General features: G+C 32.3%; 1 protein-coding gene and 1 long non-coding RNA gene across 2 annotated transcripts in view; both read right to left on the bottom strand.

Annotated features, from left to right (window-relative positions):
- Positions 1 to 1,567, bottom strand: part of LOC145277022 (Iroquois homeobox protein 6a-like) — a 244,531-nt gene extending 242,964 nt beyond the window's left edge. The window contains exon 1 of the mRNA XM_080128628.1: positions 1,369 to 1,567. Within this exon, the coding sequence (XP_079984754.1) occupies positions 1,369 to 1,431 (63 nt within the window). The 5' untranslated portion in view covers positions 1,432 to 1,567. The remainder of the gene's footprint in view (positions 1 to 1,368) is intronic.
- Positions 1,568 to 3,191: 1,624 nt separating this feature from the next.
- LOC145277032 (uncharacterized) overlaps positions 3,192 to 11,850 on the bottom strand; it is a 33,705-nt gene continuing 25,046 nt past the window's right edge. Inside the window, exon 2 of the long non-coding RNA XR_013868088.1 lies at positions 3,192 to 3,582. This is a non-coding gene — a long non-coding RNA (uncharacterized LOC145277032). The remainder of the gene's footprint in view (positions 3,583 to 11,850) is intronic.

Here is an 11,850-nt window from a genome sequence, read left to right as displayed (position 1 = left end):
TAAAAATCGCCAGCCTCTGCGCAAAGCTCTGAAACCTGGGTTTTATTTTGTGACCCCTTGCTCATAAAAAGAAACGAGAAAACGAAACAAATAAAAGATCTTTCCTAGAATTGCACGCTTGTGGAACTCTCTTCTGTTTGCCCGCTTTCCAGCTGACTACAACTTAGTTGTCTTCAAGTCCAACGTAAACAAATTCTTGATGAACCGTTCCACTTAAGTTAACAAATTTACCGAATTTCCATTACTAACGATTACTATATTGTCCAATTGACTACTGTACGCTCTTTCACCCTTATCCTCGAGTGGCCTCTGGGCCTTGATAAATGATGATGCCCATGTAAAAAAAAGAGATAAAAAAGATCAATTAACTATTTTTACCATCCTCATCGAAAGCAGCTTCATCACAATGATCATTTAAAATTACTTCACATTTCGCGATCATAAAATATTCTTTTTTTTTCTTTACATAAAATAATTTCTGCCGAATCGCCACCATAATTACCAATCATGACAGACAGCTTTGTCTGATCGCCACCTGACGCTCATTTAATGCTTATCCTCGAGCACCCTTGGGCCTTGATAAGTGTTGGTAACTCAGTAATATAAATAAAAATATAGAACTGCTTTTAACGGTAACAGCATATTAAAAAAAAAAAAAAGTTTTACTATGCATTGTGCGAATCTGTCTGAAACTTAACTTTCGTCAAACTCTTTTAAAAATTGCTGTTGTTTTTATTTACATGCCTCCCCACGAGGGCAGAGTTAGACACAAGGTCAGTTTTTTAATGTGGGGAAAATCCAGTCCCCCAAAGAGAGACACTCTGGATAGGAACAAAAATAAAAAAAATTGTCGCAGTCATGAAAGATTTCTCCTCCACTGACCGAAGACAGAAAATGTGAAGTGTAGTATCAGAACAGGTACTACACCTTTATTCCTGGCCAAAAATCGTTGTTTAATACGAACACTAGTATTCCTTTAAAAAAATTAGGAATTATTAAATACCAGAATTTTCATTCAAACTGGATAATTCTGTTTTCTTTTTTTCATTTATTACAAAAAGTGGGTACTGGATGCACGTTACGAATCGTATATAACCTTATTATATAGAAATCCATTCTTAAAATGGGGAGGGTGTTTTGTAACCATACTGACATTTCGGCTAACAAATAAACAAAAGATACCGGAAATATTGAATTTAACTTGAAAATCACATCTAAAAGAATAGCACGATCCGTAAACTGCACAAGTGCACAAGTACCCCCAAAATGTGAACACATTTGTTTGTTTACAAAGTGAAGTTTTCGTGTATTTTGTGCAAGCCCAAATGAGCCCCAGTGCTGTTTGAAAAGTGGAAAATGTCGACCTACCTGTGTGGAGGAGAGCGATGTGTTTGTGGACGGGTAGGTATATCCGAATTGAGGATATGACATAGTATCCGAAGAATAATAGTCGCTCCACTCTTCAGTGAGCTGGGTGGTCTCGTTCTGATGGTGCGGGGCGTCGTGGTTGCTAATCAGGTCGACGTTGGCCGCCGTCGAGGTCGTCGTCGTAGTCGCCGTCTCCGTTTTTTTTGCTTGAAATTTTTTTAAAAATTTAAATTTGGTTGCTGAGGTTTTACTTTGACGTATTTCGTTTCTTTTTTTCTTAAATTCTTTATTTTTTATTTTTTTTTAAATAGTGTCTAAAAGATGGCAAACGCTAAGTATTGATGATAATGGTGATAATGTTGTTGATAATTGTGAAGATGGTTGTGATGATAATGATGGTCGTTGTGATGATGATGATGATGTGGTGTCGATGATGGTGGCTTAACCTTTCATATCGGTTCGGACATGGATCAGTGCAGACGATCAAAGACCACCGAACGCGCGTACATTTATATTAATTGATTTTCCACACAGAAAAAAAAAATGGCTGAAATCTGACAATAATGTTTATACTATTTTAACAAAACACTAAAAAATAAAAAAAAAGATTAAATAAAGAGAATCGTTGAATCAAATCTATTATTCACGATCGATTTTACGATCTTTTTTTTTTTTTAATAGAGCCAGTCTAATTTTGATTCTTAATCTAAACTTCTAATTCAATTTAATTTGGTTCAAAAACGAACTTTCATATTTTATAACGGAATTACGTTTTATAACGTGATAACGTATTAATTTACCAAAAGACACGTTTCTTTCTCAATTTTAATAATCTTTTTTGAGCTCTGATTTCAAGATTTTGATCATAAATTTTCCTTTTAATTTATAGAAAGGTTTAATAAATCAGTTTTTGATCCGTACCCGATTTAAGATTCTGGTTTGAAAGTTTTTAAGAGACTTCTTTGGTTGCTTAAAATGGACCGACATGAATGGGAAAGGGATAGGGTCAATTTAAATATTCAAAAAATCTCAAAATGCGATCAAATAATTCTTTGAATAAAAGACGGCGTTGGGTTTCCATGCTCTCCTAAAAAAAAGACCCATTAAAAATTTTGCCACAACTCATTCCACGTCTCTCGAACTCATCTCGTATTAATTTGCTATCAATCGAAAAATCCACAAGTTTGTGAAATAAATATAAATATAAATATATATATATAATAGTATATTTATGAAACGCTTAGAACAGTATGTTTGGAAAAGTAGACAAACGATTATATATTCTATAAATGGAACAATTTAACCCCTTTCACTGTTGTTCTTTACCATACTCTAAAAATATATAAATTTCGTTTATTCAAATTGTTAAATTTTAATTGTAATCAAATAATCACGAATAAACAGATCGAAGTTATCTCCCTTGATGTAATTTTTTGTACAGTTTAATTTTTGTTTTAATTATTGATTGGAAAATTGTTATAATAATAATAATAATAATAATAATAATAATAATAATAATAATAATAATAATAATAATAAATTAAGAACAAACTTTTTTTTTATTCTGTTATTACTTAGTTATATACGTGTACCTTGTGCACATATTAACAATGCCGTCTATTTGGCAAAGTAGGCGGAATATTATAATAATAATAATAATAATAATAATAATAATAATAATAATAATAATAATGATGATGATGCTGACAAAAAATACACTTTCGAACAATTACATCTTTTTAGAGGAAGATTTTCGTTTTCAAAATTATACGATATTTCTTTGTTTTTTTTTACGTAAATTCCAATTCAGCAGGGCGTGTTTGTTTGTTTTTTTAGTTGAATTTTCTAACAGTTGACTTTCATCAAATCAATTTGGTTGAGCCATGATGTTGTTTGGTGGTCGATATTTCAAGCGTATTCTCTTCTTCTTGTGCGGCGTTCTTGCAAATTAGCTTTTACTTGATTATTGCATTTCTCTTATTTAAAACAAAAAAAAAAACGGTGATTTTCTTGTGTTTCTTGCAATTTCTATTCTTATCAATTCTTTAGTGATCCCCCCTTTTTTTAAATTAATATTATGCAGCCAGTGTTTTTGTTTTTCTTGAGATATTCAACTGGTATCTTGGCGGATTTGCATTCTTTCTTCGGTCGGTCAAAATGTTGCGAAAAATGGACGAGAATTCTTTCACCGTGTATCTTGCTTTCCACATTTCTCTGAAAAATAATAACAAAAAGAATGGAAACTACATGAACAACGTTTAAATCAGTTTGAAATTCGTCTTATTTGGCTTATTCGAACTGCTGTTCTCAACTTGGGTGTTATTTGCACAACGTTTTGGCCGATGTAACCCCCTCCTCGACCTTCTTTAGATATATCTTGTCGAACTCCGGAATCTTCCTGTTGAACTCGGGGAACATGCACGGAATTTTGAACGAAACCCTTTACTTAATCCGCAAGGATAATATTAATAACTAGTAATGCACAATAATAATTAGTAAAATTGTTCATCGAAAAAAAACCAAAAAAAAACCAACATTTAAGGTCTTCAAAATTCGTACTACAATTGTCTGTGATGTGGCAATTAAAGTACTTGGGAAAATGCAGTTTAATATGACAGTCTTCTGGAGGTCGCAGGTTCAATCCCCCAATACAAGCAATACTCAAAACACAACGACGAATTATTATTTTTAATTATTTTATTGTATTTTCATCCCAAACAAAGCACAGTGCCAGTTTGATGTCGGGGGCTACTATCTGGGACATAATTTGTAGGGAGTTGAGCAACAAAATGTCTATTTACATTACACTTGAACTTCTGCATGTCAGTACAGTCGGAAAAGCAGGAACCCGGAAGAGAAGTCCAAAGTCTAGCATTTCTAGAGAAGAAACTATTAGAGTAGAAGGCTTATTGGCATCTGGATATCTCTACTGTGTATGGGGTGAGATTTTGCCGCTTGTCGAGTTTTTCGGGGGGGTATTTACCTCGAGGAGGCACAAGGCCTTGTAGTTCATCGGAACATCTACCATTAAAATACTTGTAAAACAGGCAGAGGGATGCAACATTTCGTCGGCTGAAAAGAGGCTGAAGCCTACCTGACAGTTTGGGCACTATTAGATTGGCGACACTCTTCTGAACCCTTTCCAGGAGTGAGAGACTAGCAGCAGATGCACAAGCCCAAGTGTGACAGCAATGCTCCATACATGGGCGAATAGTGGCCTTGTAGAGGTACATGCTACTTTCAGGATTAAGTAACTTTACGTCTATTTAGTCATGGCCGACGAAACGAGAATGTACTGGATTCGTGGAATAAATAAAAGGTTCTGTTCGAAAGTTTTGTGTAGATTCTCGAGTTCGACGATTTCAAAGTTAAGCAAGATACACCTGAAGAAGGCCAAAGTTTAAATTGATGGACACGTTGTTAAAATAACATTTAAGATAAGAACAGTAGTCTGAATAATCCAAATAATACGAATTATCAGTCTAAAAAATAAAAAAAAAAAATAAAAAAAAAAACAGAAACACAAGTCTGAAATTATTTAACATTGACGGATTAATGAACGATGATTAAAATTTAAAAAATAAATAAAAAATACTTAACGTTTTTATAAATTTCATACGTTAATAACAAATGTTTTATTATTTTATATATTCATTTTTACAAATATGTGAAAAAAAAAATATTTTGTAAAATTAAAGGTTTGACCACGAAGATGTTATATAATATTTTGTTATGAATTGATTCTTACAATATTTATAATTCTTAACTAGCTTGCCGCCCGGCGTTGCCCGGTCGTACAACACGCTTAAACATGATATGTTCATTCATACAGATAACGTATGTATTATTATAGAATCAATCCTTTATTGAATATTATATATTACGAGGAGTAATTTGCCAAGTGGACTAATTCGCAAATAAATGAACAACAACAACAACAACAACAACAACAACAACAACAACAATAACAACAACAATAATAGCGAGACCAAATAACCAAGTAGAGTCAAGGAGGAAGGAAAAACCGATGAACTGACCAGACCTCAGCCGAATAAGTGCGAAGAGAACTGTGACATTGGGGAGGCTTATTGTAACTCAAATTCCAGCAAAAACCAATAACTGCTGCCAACGAGAAATCAATAGCAAGCAGCTGTTGCGATAATGCAAATTTATTTGCAAATGTTATTGAAAGAGGTGGAGAGTACTGGAAACCTTGGGAGACTTGTTGTCACTCAGGTTCCAGGGAACACTACAATCTGTTTTCAAGGAGAGATAACCTGTGTGAAAGCTCCTTGTGAGCCAATAATAATAATAATAATAATAATAATAATAATAATAATAATAATAATATGAAGCAACAATAATACAATGTCAACACCTCGAGCTGTATGACAGTCAAGGTGATTCCCATTGTAATTGTAAAGCTTGGGAAAATAACAAAAAAGCCACCATAAATGGCTTAATCAGATTGATAAGACAATTTCTTTTACAATTTTGCAAAAGGCCAATGGGAACGGCGATAGTGTTAATACAGCTTGAATGTCTAAAGTCAAAGGAATTGATCTGATGTTTAAGAAAGAAAATCCAACTAAAAACATTCGAAGGCTGAGACTACAATAATAATAATAATAATAATAATAATAATAATAATAATAATCATAATAATAATAATAATAATAATAATAATAATAATAATAATAATAATAATAACGTCGTAATTGTCTGTATTTTTGAGATGAGGTGTTTTCATTGATTGAGATTGTCGGACTGACTTCCTCATCTTGGTTGTAATCGTCACAATGTTTCGGCCGTTTTGCCCTCCGGCCTTCATCAGGTGTTTTGTATCGAACTGGGGAACCGTTTGTTAGGAGTCTCGAACCCAATCCTATTATTACGGGGGTACCGTGTTCGGACTCCAGCTAGGCTCTGGGACATAGTTGCTGATTCTCTGTTTTGAATGTTAATTTTTACTGCCTTCGTTCAGGATTGAACTCAGCACCTTTGGTTTACTCATTAATAAAAAAAATAAAATAAAATGCTGAGGTACACCCAGGATTGAACACGGGGAGCCTTCGATGTATAATGGAATGGTCTACCACTGAGCCATATATCTCCATATGACAATAATTTTTTGTTTGTTTTTTTTTTAAGAAGAAATTATTTGCTGAGATTTTATTATCTCCCTTGGCTGGTGTAATATAAAATATTTCCCTGTGAACATTCTTTTTTTTTTTTTATCTATAAGAAAAGAAAGAAAGACTATTTTTAGGATTGTTATTTTTCTATTTTCGATACTTATCGGATGAAGTTCTGTACAAAACATATCTAAGAACACTCCCAGACATAAACATAACCTTTTATGAAATTTGCAAAAAAAAAAAAAAAAAAAAAAAAATAGGCTCAGCCGTTTCGGAACATATGAGGAAAGAAACTCACACACATACACACACAAAGTGACTTTTATGTATTAGTAGATATATATAATTAAAGCGTATTACTGTTTTCATCGTGGTATTTATTCTCATAATATTCCAGCTGATCTAACATTTAACCATCATCAGATGCATCTTGGCGAACTCGGGAATCCATACGGGATTTCAAACTAAACTCTGATTTCATTCCATCAGCCATAGCCAGGTAGAAATCTGATGCAATTCTTGAATTATATTGTTAGATTTTTGATTTATTGAAGATTTTTGCTTTCAACCTTCTAGAAAGTTTTAACTTAGAACTCATTAATAATTCTTTGCGATTTTATCCGTTGCGTCACAGGTCTGAGTCTAACAAGACGCAACTGAAGAAGGTCAGAGATTGCGTGGGTCGAAACGTTGTGAGAATAAGAACAGTAGTCCAAATAATCTAACCTATATATATATATATATATATATATATATATATATATATATATATATATATATATATATATATTTAACTAATTATTTAACAAACAGAATTAATCTAATTTACGTTTGTAATTTGGTTTATTATAACATATTATAACCTACTAAGAAATTATTAAATATTAGGTAAATATTTTTAAAATGGCCAAATCGAACGAGGAAGGGCAATTTATACAATAAAAAGCAATTTAATTAAATGCAATAATGGGATTAAGAGATTATTAGTTAATTTTAGTAAAAAGGAATAATTTTGTGTAATCTAATATATAAACAACTATATGTCTGTCTGTCTGTCTCCATATTTTCAAACTATATCTCATCCGAAACTAAAAGTCGCAGAGCAGCGCTAGGGTCCTCAAATGATGTAATTTTTTACGGACCGTTCTTTTGTGGATAGTTAGCCGGTAAAAATAGTTGTTAAGGGGGTCAAAAATTGGTCAAAAGTGAAAAAATCGTTAAACATTTTGTACGTTCATCTTAGTTTATTTTTAATTTTGTATGTGTCTGTGTGGACACTTCTCAACCTATATACTCCACTAATCTACAAACTTTGAAATTCGATATATATGATATTCAAACATAATGAAAACTTTTTAAATCCGGTTTCAAGGGCTGCTAAGGTGATGGGACTTTTATGTTTGAAAACTATTTCAAGAATGCGCACGCGTAAATAGTTCACATTAGAGATTATTTATGTCAAGAATAAGTAGTTTGAAAACACCTGCTAAAGAACGTGTCACGCTGGTCGACTGGGTATCGTACTTGACTCACTGTCTTCGATATCAGGTCAAGTATTTTTTTTGTTGTTTACTTACAAGAAATGTATGGTGTAGTAAAAAAAAGACATAATACTCGCATGCACATGTCTCGGATTCTGTATTAATTAAAATATAATATTGATGCGTATTTTACGACCGGGCAACGGCAGGCCGCCTGCTAGTATTTTAATTAGGTCGTATTCCGTCTGCTTACTTGTTTATTCAAAATTATAGTAATATGTACAAACGGTACACTATTTCACAAATTAAATTTCACAAGAAAAAAAAAAAACCCGGACATTTACACATATTCATTTCAGTATGACTTCTATATATACTATTTATTCAAAGGGAATCTACATTCAAAAATTAACTTTATTTGCATATTATATTAAAGAAAATCTATTTTAATAATTAATTCCATGTTATTAATTATTTGTTGGAATAGAATTGTTTTAATTGTTTTATTTAGAAATATTATTTTAAGTTGATTTATTTTATTTATTTTCAATTTCAGTAACTAATTTAATTTATTTTAATTATCATTAAAAAGGGAAGTAAGTTTATTTATTTTAGTTGTAAGAGTCATTTCTTCTTTAAGCTATTTCCCGTTTAATTTTCATAGCCGAAAATGGTTGTATTTTATACTTCCATAAATCCAACATGTCGTAAAAAGTTAGGATATTCGGTGTATCTTAAATAGTATATGACTGAACCCTTCGCCCACTAATCTGTTTTAATCTGACGATGCTGTATATATGTATAGATAGTACTTAATAAGAAGTGACAGTGTGGAAAATAAACTATAAATAGGTGAAGCTAGGAGAGACGTCTGTATATGTATGTATGTATGTATGTATGCATATATGTATGTATGTATGTATGTATATATGTGTGTATGTATATGTAGAAAAACAAACGAGTCTTGAGAAGAAACTAACAGTAGAAGAACAAGCAACATTGGAAAAGACAGTGCAAAATGTGTAAAAAAAAAAATGGATGGGACATTGAAAGTATACATAATCCTACTGCTGGTTTATTATTATTAGACAAGTTAGTGCCCAAGAGAACCAAAAAAATTGTACAAGGTTATGTTATTATGGTCTTCCATAACTGAAAGATTCAGATGTTTATAAATTTATAAATACATGCTATTTACGACATAATAATGTCGACACACCGGTTCCTGTTAGATCATCGAAGTTAAGAAACGTTGAACCTAGTCAGCATTAAAATGGGTGACCATTTGGGAATTCCAGGTGTTGTATGTGCTCTCTGCTTATCTCGGCATTGTTTCTAGTCGTCCTGAACTTCTCCTTGGCACTGAACTAAAGCAATGTCGATAGACGAAAATGGATACATTTTAAGTTTCCATAAATCCAACGTGTCGTAAGAAGTTATGATATTCGATATATCTTAAGTAGTATGTGACTAACCCCTCTTCTCGCTAATATTTTTTAACTGTATATATATCCAGCGACGTCGGATATATATATATAGTTAGTATACCAATAATCCAGCTACAGGCTGTACGTTAGAAAACTTAATTTGAGCTACTTTATTAGTGAAGACTAAAAGAATATGTAATTAAAATCAAAATATTTTTTGACATTTTATGGTGGGCAACTTTTAAAAAAATATATTTATTATTCATCTGCAAAGTAAATTTGAAAAACTAAATGGAATATATTTTTTTTTTTACGAAAAGTAAATTATTGTATCAACTATTGTTGTTCTTAATCTTATTTGATAACCTGCTCCCAAAAAATATTTTACACTTTTAGTAAAAAAATTAATTTCGAATTTGTTTTGTAAATCCGCTATTCAGAGAAAAAATACATATTAAAAAGGATGCCCATCATAGCCAAAAGGACATTGACATACCGGTTCCTATTAGATCACCGCAGTTAAGCAACGTTGAGCATGGCCAGTACTAAAATGGGTGACCATTTGGGAAATACAGGCGCCGTATTTGTTCTCTGCTTATCTCGGCGTTGTTTCCAGTCGTCTAGCATTTTTTTTTCCACTGGATTTAAGCACTGCCGATTCAGGAGAGGTGTGATCGGTGATTGCGCAACCCTTGCCTCATAATTACATGCGCAGCTATCCATTTTCTTTCAGGACTGAACGGATACTTCAATTTCCATAGTAGAAAACATTCACAAATACATGAATATTAATTAATACTTTTAATTAAATCTTTCACATTTTTCACTAGTAAAGTAGTTAATCTTAATTATTTCTGTGTGACTGTATTATTTGTATATCTGCAGGGAGATCCGATGTTGCCCGGGATTTAATTAGGATAACGAACGTTCCACAATTCCGATACTTTTATTGCAATCAAAACCGGTGAAATCGCCCATTTTTTAATCAAATCGATTGACTTTCTGCTCTAGTCGAGGACTCTCTACAGTGCACCGGAAAGAAGGTCATCGCAGTGATTTAGCCCTCAATTAATTGTAGTCTACATTGCGCTGTAGAGAACCTACTGTTGATTTTTATATAACTGCTTGAATGAAAGTTTAAAACTCAAAAGTCAAAATATCATTGCTCCAGTGCGCTTTAAAAGAAAACATTCATTTCGAATGCATTTCTATCTTATCAAATAACCTACAGTTGATTTTGTACGTCGAGTACTCCTGTTTGTGCAGCGATAAAACTTCTAACATGCATTTGCGATGTTATGGGTGTTAAGTTTGGTCAAAATTGGACTGCTCCTTCTTTAATCGTCTTTTTTTTTTTTTCTAGATTATCGATTTTTGATACTTATCGGAGGCATTCCGTAACACAATCTATTTAAAAAATACTTCCAGACAAATAAAGTACATTTGTGTGAATTTTTTTTTTAATCGTCTAGCCGTTTCGGAGTCTCTAGGGAACTCTCACTCACATGCATACAGACAAAGTGCCTTTTTTGTTTTAATACGTAGAGATTGTTTTACGCTTTGCATTGGCTTGTACACTCTTCTTTGTATGATTTCCAATCTCAATATTAGATTGCAATGCCAAAGTCGAGACTCTGCAGCCTAGTCGTACAATAACACTGCCAATCTGGAATATAAACTCCCACTTATTAATTGCTTGGTTTTGAATTAAACGCATTCAAAATCGGATGAGGTAGTAGTTAAGTTTTTTGCTAACAAAAAAAAAAGAGTAAAATTTGAAATGATGGGGCTTAGTCCACGACTTAAATTTAACTTAAATCGAACCCCGCATTATATATATATATATATATATATATATATATATATATATATATATATATATATACTTGGGAGACAACACTTATCAAGGCTCGAAGGCCACTCGAGGATAAGATTTAATAAATGTAAGGTTGTAGAGTAGTAATCGTTAATAGTGTAAATTGGGAAGAATTTGATTATTTATGGGGACGGCTGAACAAGAACTTGTCTACATTGGATTTGAAGGCTACCATGTTGTATTCAACCGAGAAGCAGGAGAGTGGAACAGTGTTCCACTGGCGGGCAGTTCTGGAAAAGAAACTTGTTCATGGAATCTACGTTTAGATTTAGGCACAGATAGAAAGAGAGATGGGGAAATCGTTTTTATAACCGTTAATAGGAATATCAGGTATAAAAAGGCGAATCAAACACATGCATGGATCAATTCGTAAAGTCAAATAGCCGCATTTTGACGATATGATCTGTTATATGGAAAAGTCTTCCGATTAAATGATGAAAATCCCTATAATAAAATATAAAAATGGCATGAATGGATCCAGAATTATAAAAATATTTGTAATAAACCCAAACGCAATTCATAATATTAAAAAATGTTTTATTTTTCCCGGAGAACTATTA

Source organism: Euprymna scolopes, chromosome 1 (assembly GCF_053919585.1).
Source record: "Euprymna scolopes isolate OS-2025 chromosome 1, ASM5391958v1, whole genome shotgun sequence".
Classification (NCBI taxonomy): domain Eukaryota; kingdom Metazoa; phylum Mollusca; class Cephalopoda; order Sepiida; family Sepiolidae; genus Euprymna; species Euprymna scolopes.
The sequence above is the reverse complement of the archived record's forward strand: the minus strand, read 5'-3'. Positions and strand labels throughout refer to the sequence as shown.